This window comes from Cavia porcellus, unplaced genomic scaffold, assembly GCF_034190915.1.
Source record: "Cavia porcellus strain 051 isolate PalLab524CR breed Dunkin Hartley unplaced genomic scaffold, mCavPor4.1 scaffold_16, whole genome shotgun sequence".
NCBI classification, from domain to species: domain Eukaryota; kingdom Metazoa; phylum Chordata; class Mammalia; order Rodentia; family Caviidae; genus Cavia; species Cavia porcellus.
In genome coordinates this window covers 45,598,632-45,623,114 of record NW_026947499.1, presented here as the reverse complement: position 1 = coordinate 45,623,114, position 24,483 = coordinate 45,598,632, and the positions used below count along the sequence as shown (strand labels likewise).

At 41.6% G+C, this 24,483-nt stretch overlaps 1 protein-coding gene across 1 annotated transcript in view; it reads left to right on the top strand.

The window, feature by feature from the left end:
* Vps35l (VPS35 endosomal protein sorting factor like) overlaps positions 1–24,483 on the top strand; it is a 110,446-nt gene that overhangs the window by 72,126 nt on the left and 13,837 nt on the right. The window contains exons 25-27 of the mRNA XM_003478179.5: positions 1,295–1,372; positions 2,529–2,643; positions 20,003–20,142. Of these exons, the coding sequence (XP_003478227.3) occupies positions 1,295–1,372; positions 2,529–2,643; positions 20,003–20,142 (333 nt within the window). The remainder of the gene's footprint in view (positions 1–1,294; positions 1,373–2,528; positions 2,644–20,002; positions 20,143–24,483) is intronic.

Below are 24,483 nucleotides of genomic sequence, written 5' to 3'. Positions count from 1 at the left end.
TGCTTGGATTATGACATCTTGCAGTAACTTGATGGCTTCTAGGTTAAAAGAAATTATAATAGTTCTGTTTCTTATGAAGTAAAGTTCAGGCAGTTTTAGCATTTATGACCTAAAAGCTTGGCAGCCATTTGGAAAAAGTAATGTACATAAATTGAAAGAGATATAATATTTTTATTTCATTCTTACCCAGGATTACTTACTAATACTTATTTCTAATTGAGTACTTACAGAGAAGTACATAATTTTCCAACCTTGGACTCAGACACTGTTACTCCTATTTTCCGATCCTCATTGATCATTTTTTCCACATCCACTTTTGCTTTTTATTATAGTAGCTGTCAAAAACTTTTTCAAATATGCAACATGGCTGTAAGAGATGGAGTGCAGTCCCGTGTTGAGTCATGAGATGCCTCACACTAGCACTCTGTAGAACTCAAAGTCTGTTTCCCTATAAAGTGTGGTGCCCTGGTGCCATGGCACCCTAGGGTACCACAGTGCACATTTTGGGAACCTTAGGTCCCAACTTCACATTTCTGGGAAAACTTCCTTCAGTTTTTATTGATTGATTGATTGATTGATTGATACCAGGGATTGAACTCATGACCTTGCGCTTACCAGGCAAGTGCTCAAGCCACTGAACTAAATCCTTGCCCTATCCTCAGTGTCTTTAATTGTTATTTAAGGAGAGCAATCTTTATATGTGGTTCCCCCCCCCCACTAGCAGACTATTTCACACACTTAAGACTTAATGTAGAGATAACAAAATGTGAATAAGTAACTATACCTACCTGTAGGGATATGGATTGAGTGAGCTGATGAGTGTGTTACAGCTGAATGATGTGGCCCCAGTTATTGGTGTTATTAGTACTGCTTAGCTAAGTTGTACACTGTGCCCTTAGATTTAGAGCATTGTTTTGAAATATTTGAGATCTTGAACTTAGAACAAGGGATATCTGGAAATAGAGAAGTGAATCCTAATTGTTCATTAAATCAGAACATGATCATCTGTAACACTGGCTGGAAGGGGTGATTAATTTAGGGAGTGCTATCATTCTTGCCCCTTATAAATGTCTGCTAAAGCCTTACCTAGTGGGGCCTCTTGAAATTTTTGGTATTTCGGAATTGGGACTGACCAGTGTTGGTCCTAGTTAGTTAGATTGCATTGATTTTCTGTGTGTGTAGGTCTGTGTGGTGTGTCTCTGTGTGTGTGTATTTAATGTCCTAATCTTTAAGGAAGATGTTTGAAATGACCACCATTCATTACCATTTCTATTTTATTTTGGAACAAATCCAGAGTGTGAACCGACTAGCAATGGAAACAAGGAAAGTAATGAAAGGAAATCATTCCAGAAAGACGGCTGCATTTGTCCGGGTATGTTCTAGAGATAAAGCCTCTCAGACTTTGAGCTCCAGTGGGCTATTTAGTTTGCAAGTTACTACGTTGCTGTTCATGGAGAAGGACAAGTGTATTGTGATAAGGGTGGTTTAAATAGCTTTTTCAGATGAAATTTCCCCGCTGTCTAACATTAGTCTTATTGTTTCCAAAAGAAATGATCAAATAAATCTGAATTTTAATATATGTTGAGCATATCTAATGCAAAAATCCAAAATACTCCCCAATCTAAAACCTTCTGATGACCAACATGGTGCCACAAATGGAAAATTCCACATTATGAAATTATTTCATGCATAAAATTACCTTTTGGCTACATGTATAAATTGTTTATGAAACACAAATGAATTTTATGTTTAAATTTGGGTCCCATCCTCAAGGTATCTTATTATGTGTGTATAAATATTCCAGTCTCCAGAAAATCTTCCTGAAATACATTTCAGATAAGGGATATTCATTCCACTTGTATGTGTTTTAAGAAAGGGATCAAGATGGATTTGCATTTTTGTATGCCAGCTGAATTATCTCTTAACTTCCTCTAATACATTATTATAACATTATAAAATATTACTCTAATATAATAATATAATAGTGTGTGTAATATACCATGCCTGGAACTGGAAGGCTTAGTGCCTCTTTTTCTTAATAAGCATAATGCTCAAAAGTTTGAAAAAGAAATTTCAGCTTGAGTTTACTACTCAGAACTGTATTGCAGCAATACATGTCCATGTCTTTAAACTGAAATCATGCTGAAGTGATGACCATGGGATCTAAGTGTCATATAAGTGTTGCAGCCCTTATATGCTGGTCCTTCCATAGGCCCAAGTAATATTTCAAATGGTTGCTTCTTAGTTTACCAGCAGTAGGTGGTACCTGTGCAGTTTCTTCAGTGATGAATAAATAATTACTTTCCACGCACCATACTCCCCTCATTCCCCTCTCCGCATCCTCCCAAGGGTTGTCAGATAGGTAGGAAAGGCAAGAGAGAAAAATGAAGGGGATGGTTATTGTTGGGGAAATAGAGGGATAAATTGTTGTGTTTTTGCTAGAAACATGACGATGGATGAACATGGGAGCATGACAGTAGCAGCCCAGCATTGCCCACCTAATGCTTTTCATCTCCCCTTCTCTCTAGGCCTGTGTCGCCTACTGCTTCATCACCATTCCCTCCTTGGTGGGCATCTTCACACGCCTCAACCTCTACCTACATTCTGGTCAGGTTGCCTTGGCCAACCAGTGCCTCTCCCAAGGTGAGCTGGCAGTATCCTGGCCTGGCCGAATCCTTGCTGCTGAGAAAAGCAGACTTGGCCAGGCCGGGCCATGTGCATGCGTGTGTGTAGATTCTCTTAAGGAGAAGAGAAAAATGATCAGTAAATATGGAATCTTTTGTTTTGTTTTGGTAGTACTGTGTTTTGTTTCCAAGGTTTTTACACTGAGTTACAGATTTAACAGCCTTTAAAAATTTTTTTTGTGAGTTTTGAGGCAGAGTGTTACAAAGTCATTAAGTTGCCCAAGCTGTGCTCAAACTTACAGTCCCTGACTCAGCCTCCTAGAGGTCTTAGATTGCAGGTATGTGTCACCATGTCCAGCTTGAATCTGTTTCTCTTGGAAGCACGTCAGTGACCCATATGTGTATGGAGACAGTTAAAGATGGATTACAGAGCACAGAGAACTTCCCATAAAACCCTTCTCAAGGCCATCTCATGTTGGGTCAGGCAACCTCCCAGAGATGCTGGGCTGGGGACAGCTGAAGATGAGTGCAATTAGGATTGCTCAGCCACAGAAGGGTCCTGTTTGATTTTTGTTGCTGGTGTTTGTGTACATGAAACTCACCTCAGAGACACACCAGTGGAATCTGATTGTGTGAAAGGAACCTTGTTATTGACATAGCTGTCCTTGAGGGGATATGAGATATGGCTCAGCTGAGAAGCAACCATGGCGAGCATCAGATTGGGGGCTGAGAAGGTGTGAGAGAGAAGGTAAGGAAGCCACATGATGTGCATTGTGGGTACCTAAGAGGGGACCACGAACCCACCTTGGTGTTACCTCACCTGAGGGAAGGAGAAGACAGTTCTTTTAACCCTTTTTGCCATCTGTGATCACTGGGCAGTGCTTGTGGGACATGAACCTCCTGGCAGTTTGGCGCGCCCCATCCATGAGCCCAGAGAACACACCTAGGTGAGAGTCCCAGGTATTTGTGGCAGGGCACCTTGCTTGCCTGCCTTGGTGCCGTGTCCAGGGCTTCAGCTAGAGCCCTGTGGGGTGTTAGTGAGGTATCCATGCAGCAGACCAACCCACAGAGTAGAAGAGATCCTGCCATGACATTTAGGAAGCAGTGGTTGTGTGGAAAGCCTTCCACACAACATTATTTTGCTTTATACTCACAACAAACACATGAAGCTGGTTCTGAGGTTGGTGCATTTTGCCAGGTGAGGAAACTGAGGCAGGGAGTGGAAGGAAGCTGGCCTGAGGAAAGTCTGCTGGCGTGTGGCTGAGTGGCCATGCCTTTCACTACAGGATATATTAGGTAGCTGCTGCACAAACAGCCAGAAGCGTTAATGACAACTAGGAGATTTCAGGAGCTCCTGGTAAGGTGGATGGGTATCCTTAATGGTAGTCCTCAACCCAGCCTGATGGATTAGACTGTGCTTGGTGATTTACCACTTGCTGACATTGGTTTATGTGGGTCCTCTGGGCCTATTGGAGAGTAGTCACTCTTCCCCTGTTCTTTTGACCCATGTCATGGTAAGCCCATTGGGCATCTGTACTTTGATTCAATTGGGGAGCTGAATCAAGGAGCCACCCCTCTGCTTGTAGAAGTCTTCAAACATAGTTGTCTTGTAGAAACCTTTTCATACTGTTTGGTTTTGCTTTCAAACCCTGGGGCCTTTAGGAGCTTCCCAGAGCAATGGGAACTAGGCACCTTGTACCTAAATCCGAGGTGATTGAGTACCTGCCTTCTGTCTTCGTCTCAAAACAAGTTTTAGCCAGGAAGAACTTTCTCTGTTTTTTTTTTTAACATACTAAGCTGTTTCACAAGTCAGAGTCTTTGTACTTTCTGTTCCCTCTCTCCAGAATGTTCTTTCCCTCAAGATATTTACTGTTTATTAATATTTTTGCAATGCAAAGTGATGAGAATTAAGCCACAGCTCTTAGCTTGTGTGCTTTTTTTTAAATTGGTTATGCTAGGGATGGAACTTGGGCCCTTGAATCTAGCAGCCAAGTGCTGTACCTCTGAGCTGCATCCCTAGTCCAAGCCACAGCTCTTTGTGACCACACTGGCTGAAGTAGCCACTCTGTCATGCTCTGTTGTCCTTATTGTCATCATCACACATGTCCCAAGATGACATTTTCCTGCTATCAGTTTGTTTGTTTACTGTCTAGGAAAACACCTCTGCTCATGGTGTGTTGATAAAAGTGGAACTTTCTTCTTGCTTTGCTGAAGATGGTAGGTTAGCAAGGAACAAAGAGAAAAAGTGGCAGCCACCACCAAAAACCTGATGACATTAAAAATGAAAATTAAACAGTTTAGGGGCTGGGGATTTAGCTCAGTGGCATAGGTGCCTGCCTTGCAAGCAGGCAGTCGCGAGTTCGATCCCCAGTACCAGTAAAAACGAAAAAGACAAAAAAAAAAAAAAAGAAAATTAAACAGTTTAAATCTTCTTATAGATTGGTTCCTTCTTGGAAAGTTCAAGTACTGTTTAGACACAAGAAGGACTCTAGAGTTTTGTTTTCTCCTACAGCATGAGCCACGGATCATGAGCTGCAGAGCCCAGAGCTTTGGACTTCCTTCCAGTGAAGGCTCTGGAGGTCTAAAAGTTTATTCTTTCAGGACTAGGACATTGAATATTATAGGTATCAGAAAATTTATGACTGAAGCCTCTATCAGACTTCATGCTATTTAAAAAATGAAATAAAATAATTTCTCAAGCTAATTACATGTCCTTTTTGATCAAAGATTTGCTGTTCTAAGACATGTTCAAAGAGAGTGTAAATGATTTTCTCCCTGTGGTGCTGCCCTGTGTTGTCAGTGGTCCACACCAAGGGACCTGTGTTCATCAGCATTAGAACTCTTATTTCCTTGACACCCGACCCCATACTTGAAGCAACTGCTGGGGAGCAGGAACGCAGTGTCCACTCCATGTTTAAAAATGTATCTGATAATTTTGCTCAAGTCTTTCAATGCTGTGGCACCAAACCTTAAAAGCCTATTATTGTTGTTCTGAAAGCCAAATGTAGCAGTTGCTGGCCAAAATAAATAATGCATTCAATTACTGAGAAGGGGAAGGCTAAATATAAATTGAATGAAGCTCATGGAAATGGGTCGCTTTTGTTTGTGTCCCTGAATATCCTCCCTTTTCAGTGGGTTATAAAACATTGTCCTTCCCCCAATTCACTTTTTTGCCTTCCTTAATCCAGCTTTGATATCAGCCTGTGGCTTTGCCAGGGCTGGGTCCAACCCAGTAATAAACTCGTGAAGCCTCTGGCAGGCCAGTGCCCATACCAATGGGGGCTCAGTTCAGGGAAGTCTGGTTCTGCTTCTTTACTCACAGCTGGGCTGGAGACTGAATCAGGCTTGTCACCCTGGGAGTACTTTGGAGAAATAAAAGACTTGCAAATCATTTGTTTGATCCTATGTTTCTTACCTAGAAAAAGCCAGAAATGTGTTTGTGTTTTCTTTCAGGTGTAACTTCTTGCCCGTCTTTGTCAGTGGCTCTTTTCTGAATGGTTACTAACATGCCCCAGCACGAGCAGATTGTTTTGACCTTTATTTTTATATTTTTACTTCTATTCCTTTTCTTTACAGCTTTTAGTGTCAAAAGTCGGGGTACAGTCAGCCCCTCAGAAACTCCAATTCTGCATTTGAAGGCTTAACTAACCATAAATAGAAAATACTTGAGGATTGGGAGAGGACAGTTATGTCTGTACTAAACATGTATAGACCTTTTGCCTTGTAATGACTCTCTAAACAGTATAGCAGCTATTTACATAACCTTTATATGAGGCATATGTAAGTAATCTAGAGATGATTTAAAGTACATGGAGGATGTGCATAGGTTATCTGCAAACACTGTATCATTTTATATGACGGATGGAGAATCACAGATTTTGGTATCCACAGGGATCCTGGACTCTATGTTCTGCAAATGCTGAAGAGTGACTATATTTTATAGTGGAAGTTGTATTTAAGGTGGATCTTGAAAGAATATATATATTTATGAGCAGGATGTGGAAAGGGGAGGAGAAAGGAATGATGAGCATTCCAGGCAGAGTGAATGGTCTGAAAGATATAGAAGAGTGGAATTCCTTTGTGTATTTGGCCAACAGCAAGATATTGAGACAAGACCCTAATTAATAATGACTTTTTCCCCTAGTACTGGGGGTTGAGTCCCAGGAGTTTTGTGCTGATTTACATATCTAGCCCATTTTTTATTTTGAAGCAGTGTCACTAAGTTGCCCAGACTAAGTTCAACTTGTGATCCTCTTGCCTCAGCCTCCCAGAAAGTTGGAATTACAGGCTTGCATTACCCCATCCACCTACCAGTAACTTTTAAGTCTCTGAATGCATTGGTGCCGATACTGACTCTACCACTTAGTAGTCAGGTGCTCTGAGACAAGCTGACCTTTCTGTGCCTCAGTTTCTCCATCAGTAAAGTGAGGTGATCACAGTGATACCTGTCAAGAGTAAATGAGATAAAAATGACCTTGGGGCACTTGGCCTCCTGGCACACACACAGGAGCTGCTCTGTGACCATCATAACATCTCACAGGGAGGGCATGCCTTGGGGTTATACGCACTGTGTTCATTGATTCTACTCTGCTTTTAGTTTTGAAAATCAGTTTCTCATATGCAAAACCTTAAGGAATCTACAGGAAAGCCAATATTTAGTTCAAGAACAACAGCTCAGTTATGCTAGGAATAAAAGATCTTCAGTTCCTCCAAAGCTGGAATGGAATACAGAAAGCAAGTAAAGCAAAGCATAAAAGTGTAAAAACAAGAATGGTTTTGGTATTGTCATTGATAATAACACTTTTCCCTCCTATAGAGTTCTCATCCCTTTTTTTAAATTTTCCTTTTTTACCTTATTTTTCATATGTTCATGCCAGAGCTTTAGGCCATATCTATAGGAACACCATCCTTGGCTTCCTCAACCTTAATCTAGGTTTAAAAAAAAAAAATGAGTGCAGGTTATTCTATAAGAGGAGTCAGCCCTGCATCCCTTGTTTCCTTCACGGTCCTTATTACCATTGTTACTTAACGAGTAGAGGCGGAAGTAATTGGTGCTTCTCCACCAGAGTAATTGCTGTTCCCCCACCAGAGTACCCCTCTGTAGCATCTTTCCTGTGTGGTTCTTGGTGGTGTCCCTGCTCCCAGCACATTGTCTGCCTCATGGGTGCTCAGTGAGTTCTGAGTGAATGAATGGCAGTGGGGGGGATGCTAATGTTGATCATTCTTCATAGTACTGATAAAAGTAAAATGGGAACAAACCTTTTACATTGTGGCTGCATCTGCTAATCAACAGCTATTCAGAAGAGTCCCATGAAAGCCGCTTAGCAGAATGAAATATTTTCGTATTTATACAATAAAGAAGAGGAGTTAGGTGGAAGCATGAGCTGAGGCTTATATAGACATATGGATGGGGCCTCTATAACTGGAGGGAGCCTGGGACAGCTCGGAGCAGTTGCTGAAGTAAGAATTGGTCCTGTGGAGCCATTGTCTTGAGCCATTGAGGCCTCTTTGGTGAACACATAGTCAGTTATTTACAGGTAGGTTGATGGCATAAAGGTTGGCACATCTACATCTGTCCCCATGTTAGCATCACTCCCTGAGCTCTTCCTTCAAGGAGTATAAGGGCTTGGACTTGTGAGACCCACTCATGGGGCACAAAAGAAAGATGCATAAACAAGTCACCCCAGAAAGTTTTTCTGCTCCCCGTAATAATAGGCACCTCCAGTTTCCTTCCTCTCTCTGGTATATCTTGGTTATTTTAGGTATGTAAGCCATTGTGCCAGAAACAAGAATGTAGGTGAAGACACTGTCAGTGTCACACAACATGTCCTGAAGATGTGCCAGAGAATTTTAGAGCACAGAGAAATCCTTGACTTAGAAGAGCAAAAACCATCAATGAGGTGGCACCAAAGAGCCCAGGAAGTCGGGGTGGGTCTGGATGTAGTGCACGGAGTCCCAAGGGCATTCAAGGCTGAGGCAGGCCTCGACCTGGCAGAGGCCTGGATGCCAGGACATAGGGCATTTGGAAGGAATGAGGAGACCAAAGTGTGTAGCTAGATCAAGGCCCACGGGTAGAGAAATCTGAAGTACTGGCAAAGTAGTCTCACTTTATTCCATGTTTACTAGATAGGTGGCTTGTCTTCATTTTACAGATGAGAAAATGGGCTTATGACTTAACCAGGAACATCCAACCAAGCAGCGGTCTTGTCTGCCATCAGTGGCTATTACCATTGCTCCTCCCTAGGATTATGTTTGTTATTCTGTACCATAATTGAGAGTTCTCTTTGTAATTCCAGGTGTGTAGTTGCTAGAGATGTGTTATAGCGTGAACATTAGATACATTTATCTAGGAAACCAGGAACCAGAATTAAGACAGATTATTTAATCCTTTCTACATAGGGAAATCTAGGAGTGTGATATTTAGAGAAGAAGCATAGCCTCCTCCAAACCTCCACAGGGATGAAAGAAAGGCTTGTCACTTCTGCAGTGTCCACAGATAGGAGTTAGATGACCTGCAGGGCTGAGCAAGCTCAGCTCTGTGTGAGAGCAGGTATACAAGAGCCTCCTGTTGGTACTGCTGAAGCAAGGAAATAGTTTGTACGTTCCAAGTGAACTTTTCCCATTAAGTGTTGACAGAGGGGACACAAAGGGAATGCTGTATAAACCAGGTGGCAAAATCAAGGTTAGATTAAGCTGTCTTTGGTAACAGTTGAGCGGTGATGAATGGCACATTTAATTGTTCCTAGGTGTTCATGCACCTTTAAATCTTTATATATCTATCACTGAAGTCATGGACCTTAAGTCTTCAAACTGAACTGCTTTAATAACACGTTCTGTCACAAAACAGGCTAGCAATAGGATCAGATCTTCATAAATAACTTGGCTGTGAATAGTGAGCTGTCTTCTAGGACCATGAAGCTTTACCAGAGATATCCAATATCTGAGTGACAGCACATTTTAGAATCAGATGAAGTTTGCAGGAATTGGATGTTCCTGATGTAGCATTTTTGTGATAATTTCTATTATAGTGATACGCTCAATCCATACCTAAATCTACACAGCAAGAGAAAATGTGGAAGACTGGTGAAGATGTTTTGCAGTGGACTTTGTGGACCTTGAGAGAATGAATAATTCTTATAGGCAGAACCCTTTTTTTAGAAAAGTACATTCAAGGGATGAGAATCATAAACCACTGGAACATTTCGTTGTAAATGGTGATGTTTTTGTTCTTAGCATTCCCTGAACTGGTGTGACTGTCCAGCTCAGGTATGTAGGAAGACGTGACAAGCTGGAGGTCTGGGAGTGGAATGAATTGCTTTTGAGGTCTTCTTTGACTTAGGGAGTTTATGATGCTGACAGGTAGTAAAGATTTCCATTAGCAATGATCTAACACATTATTTTTAAAAAATCGCCATCTTTGAAGGTGGTCCCGGTATCACTTCTTCCGGTCTCCTGTGATTCATGTACTGAGTCATAATCCAGATAACCAGTGCCAAGGACACCAAGAGATGAACATGCTCCTGTAGGTCATAGTTAAATCCAAATTTATTTTATTGTTCCGGAGGATGTTTGGGGAGATTATCCTGTATCCTGCTGAAATTAGAGGCAATCTGCATGCTATTTTAAATTTTGATAATTTTTAGTATAAAGATTTGGAATGTACATTTGAAAAAATTCCAATACAGAAATGTCATACTGAAAAATCAAGTCCCAAAATAAAAATCTCCAGTAGGCCAAGTGTGGCATTGCATGCTTGTAATCCCAGCACTCTGGATAACTGAGGCAGGAGGATCATAAATACAAGCCCAGCCTGGGTAATGTAGAGACTTAATGAGACCCTGTCTCAAAATGAAAATAAAGGTGCTGGGGAACTTAGCTCAGTGCAAGGGCCATGAGTTTAAATTCTAGTACCACCACCAAAGAAAAGTCTCCAATAATCTGACCTGTCTCCCATCTGCTTCCACTGAAAATCTATTTTTGGATATTTTTCTCAATTTTTTCTGTGTATCCATTAAAATACTCATTCTTATATTTTCTCTGCCTGTGTGTTCTGCCTGCTTTCCTCCTTTTCCTTGATTCTTTCTGTGTATTCTCTTTTTTTTTCAAATTTTGAAAGTATACAACAGAACAAGTCAGAATAAAGCCAACTGAGATCGTACAGTGAAATTGGTATAGAACTTCACAGCAGGTTACCGGGATAACAGTAATAGGTATCACAGTATATTTTGTTATCTTTATAACAGTTGTTCTTTCAATCCCATATATCAAAATGAGATGAAACATAGAACACTATAGAACTTATCAAAACAATATTAGGGGCTGGGGATTTAGCTCAGCGGCATAAACGCCTGCCTTGCAAGCAAGCAGTCGTGAGTTCGATCCCTGGTACTGATAAAAATGAAAAAAGACAAAAAAAAAAAAACAACCAAAAAAACACAGAATATTGAATAGAGCAGTACCATTAATCAGAAAAGAGCAAAACAGTAATAAAAATATTTGCCGTCAAAGAAATGGTAGAAGGAAGTCCCCCTTATTTGCTATGGTCAACCTCCCAGGAGATGCTCAGATTTCTGGTTCCCACTTGCTAATGGGCGGGGCGGGGGGAGGAGAAGGAGGATAGGGGAACTGGGATATTTGACTCTAGGCCATGTAGCAGTAGGTTCACTACTGCTGAGCAGGGAGGCAGAATGGTCATTTGTTTTCACAGCGTCCTCAGTTCCAACATGGCATGGATCTCAGGAGACACTGCTAGTTCTCTCCCTGGAAGGGCTGCAGTCTGCCACCCTGCCTCCGCTTACCAGGGAGGGGAGGTGCTGACTTGGCTTACCACAGTCCTCTCTTTCTGTGTATTCTCAAGTGCAGTCCCTCTCCCTTTAGAAAAGAGATGATGATGAGCCTTCTATACTGGTGTTCATACTTTTTTCCAGCTTATTAGTAAATATGGTGCACCCCACCCACCGCCCCATATGAATACTTACTCTACAACAGTCTTTGTAATGGCTGATCGGTATTCTATTTCTTTATTTTAGAAGTACTATAAATTCTTTTCTCCAACCTCCCTCCCTGTTTTTTTCACTGCCAAAATGTTTGTACTCATTAAAACTATTTGGATTATTTTCCAAGTTTCGCATTGTGGACCCTGAACAAACCAGTGTCTTAATTCCGAGCAGTTTGAAGCTTTCTGACGGTTGTGCACTGTTACTGATTCAGAGCCTTCACACAAAACAGACAGCTGTGCAGCTCCTCAGGGAAATGTTCACCAGGGAGGCCACTGGCCCCAGAGTCCTCTGTAGGAGTCAGAAGAGGCCCCAGGGCACAGTGTGAGACCTTTCTAGGCCCCAAGAAGAATCTTGCAAGTGGCTGGCTGTGTGGAGCACTTGTTCCCTGAGAACAGCGCACTGCTTGGTGGAGCTGGTCAGAGGGCAGCCTCCCTGGCACCTTTGCTGCATTAAGTGGTCTGGGTCAATAGTGTTCACAAGACTATCCCCTATCAGCCTGGTGCTGTACCGTGTGTGGTTGGGGCCCAGGGTGGTAACTTCCTTAGAACAGCAAGAGACGTAGGATGATGATGATGATGATGATGATGATGATGGTGTATAGTATAATGTTGATATTAGCCAGGCCCAGGGGTGCACACTTGCAGTCCCAACTACTCAGGAGGCTAAGTTGAGCCCAGGATCAACTTTTAAGTACATATTTGTTGTACATATTGATCACATTTATTATAAAGAATTTATACCTGTACCTAATATATATTCTTATTTTTCCCATTTCCCTCCCTTCCCTTTAGCACTGCTTTTCCCCACTTACAAAAGCTTTGTTTCCATTTTTTCCTTCCATTATCTTTTATTTTTCCTTTTCCCTTCCTTCATTTCCCCCTTCCTGTGTTTCCATTCCCATGTGAGCAAGTTCTTCCTATTTCCCAGTATTTCGGTCCTTATTTACTTTTTGGGTTTCTCATATAAGAGAAACAGTGTGACATTTAAACTTGTGTGTCTGATTTATTTCACTTAAGGTTATAGTCTCAAGGTCCATCTATATTCTTACAAATGACTTAAGTGTATTCTTATTTATGGCAGAATATATATATATATATATATATATATATATATATATATGCCACATTTTCTTTAGCCATTTATCTGTTGATGGGCATATGGGCTCTTTCCAAAATTTAGCTATTAAAAATTATGCTGCTATAAACATAGGTACGCATATATCACTGTAATATAATGCTTTGAACTTAGAAAAGTAACCTAGAAGGAAAACTGCTGGGTCAAATGGAATCTACTTTTAGTTTTTTGAGGAATTTCCATACTGATTTCCATAGTGGTTGTACCAGTTTACACCCCCACTAGCAATGAGGAAGAATTCCTTTTTTCCCCTACACCCTTGCCAACATTTGTTACTTTCTTGATGATAACCATTCTCTCTGAAGTGAGATGGACTTTCAGTGTTTTAATTTGCCTCTCTTAAATGACCAGTGGTGTTGTTTTTTCATATATTTATTCCCTGTTTACACTTCTTCATCTGAGAACTGTCTATTCATTTCAGAAGCCCATGTTTGGATTAGATTTTTTAATTTGGGGCATCTGATTTTTAAATTTTTTTTATATATTCTAAATGTTAGTCTTTTGTTTGAAGAGTAGCTTATAAATTTTTTCCCGTTTGTGGGTTGTCTCTTCATTCCATTGGTTATTACTTTTGCTGTGCAAAAGCTTTTTAATTCAGTGTGATCCTAGTTCTTGATTCTTTTAATATTTCCTATGCAATGAAAGTTTTGTTCATAAAGTTTTTGCATATTACTTATGTCTTTAAGAATTTTACCTATTCTATCTTCTAGAAAATTAAATGTTTCTTTTAATATTTAGATCTTTAATCTACTTCAGATTTAGTGTGTGGGGAGAGAGATGGGTCTAGGTTTAATCATAGCCATATGGAAAGCACCATTTATTAAAGAGGCTGTCTTTCTTCCAGTGAAAGTGCTTGGCCCCTCTGTCAAAGATAAGTTATCTGAGTATACTTGGAGTTGTTTCTGAATTTTCTGTTCTGCTCCATTGATCTGTGGGTCTAGTTAGTTTTTTTTTTTTTTTTTTTTTTTTTTTTTTTTTTGCCAGTACCATGCTGTTTTTATCACAGGAGCTTTGTAGTATAACTTTGGGTCAGAGATTGTGATACTTCCTACTTTGCCCTTATTGGCCAAATTGCTTTTGCTATTCTAGGTCTTTTCTGGTTTTATATGAGTTTTAGGATTGTTTTCTCTAGTTCTGTGAGGTATGCTAGTGAGATTTTGAATACATTAAATCTAAATTGATTGCATTAAAATCTATAGAACACTAGTGAAAGTATGGCCAATATTGGTTCTGCCTATCTATGAACAGTACTTCTTTTCATTTTTATTTATTTACTTACTTATTGGTACCGGGGATCGAACTCAGAACCATGCGCTTGCAAGCTTATGCTGCTGAGCTAAATCCCCAGCCCCTATCTTTCCGTTTTCTGATGCTCGCTTTGATCTCTTTTTTCAGGTTACTATAGTTTTTAATGTGTCGTCTTTCACTTCCTTCATATTAGATTGATTCCTACGTATTTCATTTTACTTGATGCTCTTAGGAAAAGTTTTGTTTCCCGATTTCTCTCTCAGTGAGTTTGTTGAAAGCTAATGATTTTTTTAAAAGCATGTGTCTGCCTTATTTCACCTAAGAGTATGGTCTCAAGGTACATCTGTTTAGCTAGAAATCTCTCAACCCTATTATAGCAGAGTAATGCTCCATATATTTTTTTAAAAGCACATCTTTATCCATTCATTGCTTGATAGGCATTTTGGCTGTTTCCAAGATTTAGCTATTACCAACTGCCAATATAAATGTGAGGGTGTATATTTCTGTGTTATGATGCTTTTAATTCTTTCAGGTAAATACCAAGAAGGAAAATAGCTAGGTCAAATGGAACCACTAGTTTTAAGTTTTATGAGGAATCTCTACACTAACTTCTACAGTGGTTGCCCCAGTCCATACTCCCACCAACAGTGGATAAAGGTTCCTTTTTCTCCACAGCCCCACCAGCATTTGTTATTGGTTGATTTCTTGATAGTAGCCACTCTTCCTGGAATGAGATAGAATCTCAGTGTTGTTTTCATTTGTATCTCTTAAACGATCAGTGATGTTAAACGTTTGTTTTATTTGTATTTGCCATTTAAAGTATCTATTCATTTCAGATGCCCATTTTTGGATTGGGCCTTTGAAGTGGGGAGGGGGGAGAGTGTCCTGATTTTTTTGAGTTCTTTATGTATTCTAGATAGTAATCCTTTGTGTGAGGAACAGCTGGCAAATTTTTTTCCCACACTGTGGGTTGTCTCTTTACTCAGTTGGTGGTTTCTCTCACTATGTAAAAGCGTTTTAATAAGATGAGATCCGAGTTGTTGATTTTTGGTGATATTTCCTGTGTGATTGAGGTTTTGGTCATAAAATCTTGGCCTACACCATTAACCTCAAGAGTACTACTTTTCTGTCTTCTAGTAGATTTAGTGTTTGCATTGTCAATGTTTGCATCGTTTAGATCTTTGAACCATTTCAAGTTGAGTTTAGTGCATGGTGCTGATCTAGTTTTAATCCACAGCCCATAGGAAGTTTTCTGCCATTACTTCTGTGAATAGGTTTTTTATGATGTTTTCCCAGTTGCCTGCTTTTTCATTGCCTCTGATCAATCTTATATCATTCTTCTTTGCATCCTTTAGCAGCTGGTGGATCAATTTTTCAAGATGCCTTACTTTTTCAAGAAATCTTTCTTTTCTATTGATAGTCTTTACATTAGCTCATTCTGCTGCATATATATGTATTTTTTTGTCTTTCTGAGATAGAATCTCACTATGCAGTTCAGGCTGGCCTTGGGCTCACTTTGTAGCTCAGGCTGGTCTCAAACTCACAAGGATTCTCCTGCCTCAACCTCCGGAATGCAAGGATTATAGATGTGTGCCACCATGTCTACCTTGCATATAATTTCAATGGAATTTTAACCTGCACACTTGTAAGCACAGCATTCTGGGAGACTGAGACCGCCGGATTCTTGCAAATTTGAGCCCAGCCCAGAGTGACTTACTAGATCCAGTTTGAAAATTAAAAAAAATACACACACACACACACACACACACACACACACACACACATATATATGTGACTGGGAATACAGTCCATACACTGGCTGTGATCCAGTTCTTAAAAAAAAAAAACCAGAGAGAGCAAAAAAAATGTGATATTGAAGTCTGACATAGTGGTGCACGCTGGTAATCCCAGAACTCAGGAGGCTGAGGCAAGAGGATCACTGTGAGTTCAAGGCCAGCCTGAATCATATAGTGAAACTCTACCTCAAGAAAGACCAACAAAACATAACAAAATGTGATGTTAACATGTGTATTCCAAACTCTGAATTATGAGGAAAATCTATTTTCACTTAGTTAGATTTGCATTGTAATTACACAGCTAACAACACTAGAAAGCTCTCAGACAGTGTCTTCTATCTCGGGCATGCCTGTTGAGGATAGAAATAAAAATCCACTTTGGAAGCTGCACACCCAATCTCTAAATAACTGTTTATTGTACCTCCCTTCTGCAGAATGGGCACTGACTTGGGTGAGTGAGAGGAGCAAAGTGCCAGGGCCAAAGCTGTTCTCTCTTTAATGAGACATAATAATAGGCACATTCTCTATGCTACTCAGTAATGAACACATAAATAGAAAAAATAAATGGTCTCTCAAGTTGCTTGGAGCAAAATTTTAGTTCCCACTACAAAGGACTCTTGGCTTTGATTTGTGATGTTTGTGAAGTTTTTACTGGAAAGCACCCTCCTACTCTGTCTCTGCCCCTCTGGCATGGGGACAGTGCACTTTTCCTGAAGGAGGAGGGCATCGAGTTGTGGTAGAGCTAGGTATCCACCAGTGCTAAGGGTTTAGCTCTTCTATTTTATTGTGGTAAAGTGTACAAAAATCTACATTTTAAGTGTATAGGTCAGTGGCACTAAGTACATTCATAGTATTCTGTGCTCCATTTCCAAAATTTCACTGCCCTAAAGAGAGCTGAAACTGTGTACCCAATTAACTAGTACCTTCCCCTCCTAACCCTTCTATGTCACCGTGTGTTTACCTCTTCTGGGTACCTCATACAAGTGTACTCATACGATGTTTATCTTTTCATGTCTGATGCATTTCACTTAACCTAATATTTCCAGGGCTCATCTGTGCTATCACACGGGTCAGAATTCCATTCATTTTTAAGGTTCAGTAATACTCTGTGTTATGGGTTAACTGGATCTTGTTTAGTTGTTTATCCATTGGCAGACACTTGGGTTGTTTTGCCTTGTGGTGATTGTGAATAATGCAGCAGTGAACATTGATGCACACAGCGCTGCAAGTCCTGTTTTCAGTTATTTGAGGTGTACACCTACCTGGTGAGGAGTGGCTGGGTCGGATTGAAATTCTGTGTGTGACTCTGCAGGGAATCACCACGTTTTTCCTCAGCAGCTTCACTGTCTTATATATGTCTCCACCCACAATTCAGTTTCCTAATTCTCAACACCCTGGCTAGCACTTGTGTTTTTATTTTTCCCTAATTTTCCCTTTCTTTCCCTTCTTTTCTTCCTCCCTATCTGCCATCTATCCATCCATCCATCCATCCATCCATCTTCGCATGCTCCTAGTGGGTGTGAAGCAGTGTCCAGCTCTGTGGTGTGGGTCTGCACTTCTCTGATAACTAGAGAATTTAAGCATCTTTTCAAATACCTGTTGGCCTGTTGCACATCCTCACTGGAGGAATGTCTTTCAGTTCCTTGCATGTTTTGAAGTGGGCTGTTTGTGTTTTTTGGTATGTGAAGCTCCTCCTCTGAATTCTTCATCTGGTATATAAGGTGTACTCAGCTGCTGAGTGCCGACTCAGATACACTTTGAAATGTGAGGGTATTGGCAAGGAGACCATTCCACTGCAAAGCTTCTAGACATGTTACCCGAAAGACTGGCTGAGCCTCTGCCTGCCTGGAAAGGAGGGGAACACGAAAATGCATTGAGAGGCCTATGAGAGGTGGTCACCTCAGCCCGTGAGGGTCCCCAACAGCTCATACTGTGTCCTAAGTGTTTCTGCCCAGCCTGCTTCTTTCCTGCTTGATTTAAGGTGACTTTTGCGCTGAAAGGCTTTGACATGAAATCACAAACACAAGGGCTGAGGTTGAAGAATAATTAGATGAGAAATACAGGCTGAAGTGAGCTTTTCCAACCAAAGAAGAAAACTAGACTCTGAGCCTCTCAGCAACCAAAGCAAAAAGAGAAAGCAATGGAACACAGATTATAATAAGAGGACACAAAGATTCATCAGAAAATAGCCTTTCTTTTCCCTTTCTCTGGCAGGAACCACTGCACAAAGCAGCTACAGTGAGAGGGTTGGAGAGTTTGGGCTTCACAGCCTAACCTGGCTTCAAATCCTGCCTTTCTGGGCAGACTACCTCATGACATTGTCATGACTGCTGAGGACAAGGTGAACCCTGAGTCTTCTCAGAGTGCCTGGCACATAGCGTTCACATACTTGCTTAATCTCCCACCACCTCTGTCTTGAGGGCTACATTCTCCCCTGTAGCCTGTGTACAAAAGCTGGGCACATATAGAATCCCAGTATTCTAGGAGGCTGAGGTAGGAGGATCACATGTTCAAGTCAAGGCTGGGCAGCTTAGCAGTTGCTATTACCAAGGCCCTGTCTAAAAATTTTAAAAAGGCTGGGAATGTCACTTACAGCCTGGAACCCCTGGGTTCATCACCCTCCCACCACCACCAAATACTTTTTGTTGGTATTTGTTATCAAGATGGAAGACCTTGCAGCTCCTAGCTCTTTCTGAGAGGTGTATTTACCAGGGCCAATATCAGGTGCCTTTTTCCGGCCTTATAGTTAATCTCTGTCTCCCAACAAGGCTGAGATCAGCTGCTTTATCTCTGACTTAGACCAAAATACAAAGCAAGTTCCTAGGTACTAATTAGTGTGATTACATGGTCTTGTTACACAGCCATATTTGTACAGTATACTTTTTGTTGTCTTTGTTTTGAGACAGTGTCTCACTATGTAGTTCAGGCTGGCCTTGAATTCATAACAAGTCAAGTGCTGGAATTACAGGCATGAGCTACCTCACCTGCCTCATGTTGTCGACTCTTACACGTGCTTTTCTCCCTGTGGGTGTCACAGTGCCCATGAATGTTCCTGTTTGCAGCTGGTGCTCAATAACTTGGCTTAGGAGAGTGTGGAAAGGCTATACACATAGAATGTGGGTGGCAGCCAGGGGAGAAAGCCCTCAGAGTAGAACTCACTCACTTGTATTCAAAGCTCTGGGAGGAGTCTCTATTCATGTTGACTTCTTCTTTCAAATAGCAGGAGGAGGAGGAAAACTCCCATCCAGCTGCAGGCACTCTTCTCCTTAACCCTGGCCTCTGTCGGAACCCAGGCCCCTATACTGTGCTGCATGTTTTCTTCCCATCACTTGAGCTTATCTTGTCTCATGGTGCAGGGAACCTGGAGCACATTTGATCCTGTCAGGTAGTTTAAGGCCTCATTTGTCAGGTCAGTGCTTGACCTTGAGACTTTTTTCACAGTCCATCTTTTGAAATCTTCTTGTTTTATAAGTTACATCTTTTAAAATACCTTTTTTTCTTAAATTATTTGGAACTGTTACCCAGTAAGAAGACTTACTGCAGTGTGTGCACATGTAAATATGCTGTGCGCTCAGGTTATGTCCATTCCTTTAGTGTTTATTTCTTTTTTTCTTTTTTCTTTTTTTTTTTTTTTTTGTCTTTTTTCTTTTTTATCGGTACCAGGGATCGAACTCACAACCACACACTTACAAGGCAGGCATTTATGCCGCTGAGCTAAATCCCCAGCCCCTAGTGGTTATTTCTTTAGTAAAATGGTGAGAATGAAAAAAGATTGAAGCAGACCTGAGTTTGGATCCTAGGATGTGTCCCCCCTTGTCTCAAGCATGTTCCCACATGTGAAGTGGCTCTGATGCCAGCAGCACCTCCCGCACATAGTGGCATGGTAATTGATGGAACCAATCTAGAGTCCTTGGCCTTGGTGACTATCACTTTTAGACTTTCTGTGAAAGTTTCCAACCTGCTTTTTGCATTTACTTTAAAGAGAATTCAGCTGAAGGTCTTCAACCTGGGCTGCTGGTAGCAACAGCAGTGCCTTCTGATCCAAATGTCCTGAGTTCATCCTGGTTTGTAGCTAGACTACTCTGCTGGAGTTGCAGAACCTCAAATATCTTACACAACTACCCCTGTGAGGCACCATGACGATGGAACCAGCCTGCATTTCCCAGAGTTTTCATACTCTAACTTCTCTTTTCTCTTGTAGCTGATGCATTTTTCAAAGCTGCTATAAGCCTCATTCCAGAAGTTCCAAAGATGATAAATATTGATGGAAAGATGCGGCCGTCAGAATCATTTCTTCTGGAATTCCTCTGCAATTTCTTCTCAACCTTATTGATAGTTCCGGTATGTTTCCCCATGAGAACCAGAGGTGATGGCATTCTTTGACCTGCCTTATTTATTCCCAAAAGTGCTGGATGACTGGGCATGGTGCCCACATACCTGTAATCCCAGAACTCTGAGAGGCCAGGGCAGCAGGATCAAAAGTTTGAGCCCAGCCTAGGCAATTTAGGAAGACCTTATCTCACAAAATTGGGCTGGGGTTTAGTTTAGAGCTCTGGGTCCAATCCCTAGTATCACCAAAAACAAACAACAAACAAAAAACCAAAACAAAGTACAAGATTTTCTGTCTACTGTGTGGGCTTTCTGGTTAGATGCTTGAGCTGCTAGTGAATGCTGTACTCTGCTGGGTCTGGGATGTGCCTGCGCTGGTCACCAAGAGCTGCTGCAGCAAAGAACTGTAAGCTGGTTTTTCTGTGGAAGCTGGCAGCTTCCATAACTTACATCTCTCATGGTTCTGGTTCCCAGGGTCAGGGTGCCAGTATGGTCCTGCGGAAGACCCTCTGCTGGGCTGCAGAATCACCATCTTTTCGCATGGTAGGAAAAGAGCCAGGGCAGCTGCTGACCTTTTGGGTCATTGGTCACCTGGAAGCTACTTACCTCCTAATGGTCCCACCTCTAAATACTGTCACATGGGATTAGAGTTTTGAATTTTGGGAGGACACGGATGTTTGGTCTGCACTCTGTCCATTTTCTCTACCTCCAGCTCTGAAGTCTTGCCTGGTGGTCAGGGTGCAGCCTGAGGCCTTCAGATTCCTGGGCTGGAGTCCAGTTCCTTTTCCTCCCAGCTCTGAAGTCTTGGCAGGCACATTCCTGCCCTGCAGCCTCCTTGTCTGTAAAGTGAGAATAGTAATAGTTTATACCTTTTTGGGTTGTCATAAGGACTGGGTTAGTGAATCTATGGAATGTGATCCCCATAGTAAAGCTTAACATGTAGTAAGCACTAAAAAATAATGCATAGTGGTGATATTCTTCAGACAGAAAGTAACAGAACTGAAAACAAGCTCCAAGGGTTTGAAAGAGCATTGTTGGAAGAATGCTGGTTTTTTGGTGGCCGTAATAGGTAGGCCTGGGCCAAAGGAAGTTGAGGCCTTCAGGGACTAGCAGCAGCAATCCTGGACTCTCTCTTGAGCTGGGGATCTGAAGCTCTTAGCTCAGGGTCCTTACTCTGGGATCTGCCTGCTCCCTGGAGGTCTAGAGTGACCATGAATTTGAGTTTAAAAAATGACGTCTGTATTTTCACAAACCTCTGAATGAAGTTTGCCCTTCATGCAGTTATGAATTAGAGGCAACAAGCCACCATAGTCATGGCAGTAGCCTGGACTTTTTTTTAATTTTAATTTTTATGAGTATATGTTTGCAGTACTTATATTCATTGTGGGAAGCTGGAACACATACAGAACTCCTTTTTCACACCCGTCACCCCAAGTAGCTGGGACTTTGTTACCAAAGAAATCAACAAATATCTCTGTATCACACCACATGTGTGAAAGACATTTCAAAAGAGCCTCTTCCTTAAAAAACGTGGTAGTTTATCCTTTTGCCAAGCTGGTGAAGCATTCACAACCATCAGACTTGTTGACCTTTTCAGTGCACAAACGCACAGGAGAAAATGTTTGCACAACTGTATTTTAGTGTAATCAGTATCCTTTATAGTCTTCATGCTTTATTTTCTGTATTAAAAGTATTCCCAGGAGTGCCTACTATAGGTTTTACCTGGCTGCTGCAGGGTTGGTTACATAAAACACATTTAAAATCCCTCTACAATGTGCTTGAGCCAGATGTGGCTCTGAATTAGCAGACACTTGTAAAAATGCAGATTCCTCTGGCCTGCCCCAGAGAGTGTCTTTAGGAGGCCAAAACAGTCCACAGATCAGTGTCTTTGGAAACTTCCTCTGTAGTTCGGAACGGGATCCTAAGGCTATCTTGGAGAGGCATAACACTGAACTTTGGCCAGGAAAGTGACTCAGCTCCCAGAGTTCCTTTCTGCGTGATGAAATATTCTGCCATCGATTGTGGTGATGACTGCACAACTCCCAGCCACCTTAACAGTCCTTACATTGTGCAGTTGAAACAGGGGTATTGTTTGGTATATGGATTTTGTTTCTCAAGAAAGCTGAGAAAACAAATAGCGACTCAGCTGTGGGCTCTCCTTGTTCAGATTCCAGATTCTCAGGGGAGAGGCTCGGAAGGCTTTGTTCCAGGACTGTGGACCCAGCCACAGGTAGAGGCTGCATCCAGGAGGAGGGGACAATCCAGAGTCAAATGGGACGGCACCTCTCCAGTTCCTTCCTAGGATGCTTGAGTTCAGGGCTTTTTTACACCCTGGAATAATAAAAACTTTTCTTTTTTTTTTTTTTTTTGGATAGTCTAGTTTTTATCATGTGGGGAGACAAAAAGGAAAAAATTTGAGTTTCCATTGAGGCAGTTGGAAGTGATGAATTAGAGTGTGCTCACTGGCTGTACATAGGGTTTTCTGCCGGTTAAAAACGACTGAGTCTCTGAAAAAGCTTTATCCTCAGAGTTAGAAACTTGGCTTCAGTCCTGACTGACATTTTTTATCTGTGGAGTGGTAATTCCTCCCTCTCCCTTGCCCTTCCACTGCAACACCCTTCACTCCCTGATATTTCGCAATTTGAGATTCTTCATCTAAGTGGACTCATGTAGTATTAGTCCTGAAATTGGTTTTTTTCACTTAGCACAATGTTCTTAAGACTCATGCTTGTTGTTGCATGTTGCAGCCTTTACTTTTAAAGGCTAAATAGTATTCCATTTTGTGTAGGCCCCTTTTTCTTATGTATTCATCTGTGGAAAGAAGGCAAGGCTATAGTTCACTAGGTGCAGGGGGAGAGCAGAGAGCACAGTGCACCTCCTGCATTGGCATGAGTGCAGGGGAGGTGCTGGAGAGACACGAGCCAGTTCCATAGTAGCAGCAAGCTGATCGTCAATCCCCACTCCTATCTGCCCCTGCTCAGCACCCCTTTCCTTTCCTGTCATTCCCATGCACTTTACTTCTGGCTCCTTTGCTAATAGGCCTTATTACTTAACCAACATGTAGATCTACAGCGAACAAGCCAGCAGGTCACAAATAGTTACTCAAAGCTTGAAATATTGTTTGTTGCCTAGAAGTGGAAACTGAGGCATAGAGAAGTAAAAATCCCCACCTAGTAAGTGACCTTACCAAGATGCAACGCCAGGATGTCTGTGTTCTATTGCTATCTCTGCTGTCTCCCACGTTAGCTGTCCTGGAAGTCAGTCATGTCTCAGGTGTTGCTTGTGAGGTGTAGAGGGAGGATTCTTGCAGACAACAGGAAACTTGGAGGTGCAAACTGGGCCGCCTTAGGAGCCATCCTATCACATCCAGCTGTCCTGCCTGAAAGGCAGCTTCGTCCAGCACACTAGGGGAGCCCTTCCTGCATGCAAGTGCCATCTGAATCTAGGACTTTTGTAATCTTTTAAAAACTCCATTCTGTTTTGCTTCAGTTGTTGACACTGAACCATCAGAGAATATATAAAAAAATTACAGCTACTGCAGTATGGATATTACATAGCAAACTTTTTCCTGGTATAACAAATTGGAAATAATCTCTCTGCTTTGATTGTGAGAAAAAGCTCATGGAACTGGCATGCTGAGAATGTTTTCTTTCCCACTGACCCTTGTTCCATCTTTTTAAAGGTGTGTCGAATGGTCTACAAGAGTTGTGGCATTTGGGTTGAAATTAAGTTGCTAGAACATTCAGATTGTTATCTATTCCCAAGGAAGATCCTTAAATATATTTTGAATATCCACATAGCAGAACAAAATAGCCTAGTTAGAAACAGCTGTGAGCAGGGGCAGCCGGCTGTAAGCTGCCAGCTGGGCCTGCTCTAGATGGAAGGTTCCATAGCCTGGGAAGTTCACATGTGTGCATTTGACTTGTGAGCATCATTGTGGCCTCTTCCTTGCCAGTATCATGGGATTGGTCCCCGGAGATGTGACAGCTTGTGCAGAACACAGAACACCTCATGCCCCTGACCACTGTTCTCATACATGGACAGTGTCACTTTTGTGTCTGGATGACGCTGCTGTTCTCTTGTAGCCCCCTCAACAGTAGCATTTTTCATGCTCCACGTCTTCTTTCCAAAAGAATAGATTTGCTGGGCATGGTGGCACATGCTCTAATCCCAGGACTCGGGAAGGCTGAGGTAGAAAGATCTCCAGTTCAAGTCTAGCCTAAGCACCCTAGTGAAACTCTGTATCAAAAATATTTTTTTAAAGGCTAGGGATGTATTAAGCCCCCAATACTGAGGGAAAAAAAGGGGGATCAAATGGCTAAGTCCTGGGGACAAAGATCCCAGGCAGAAGAA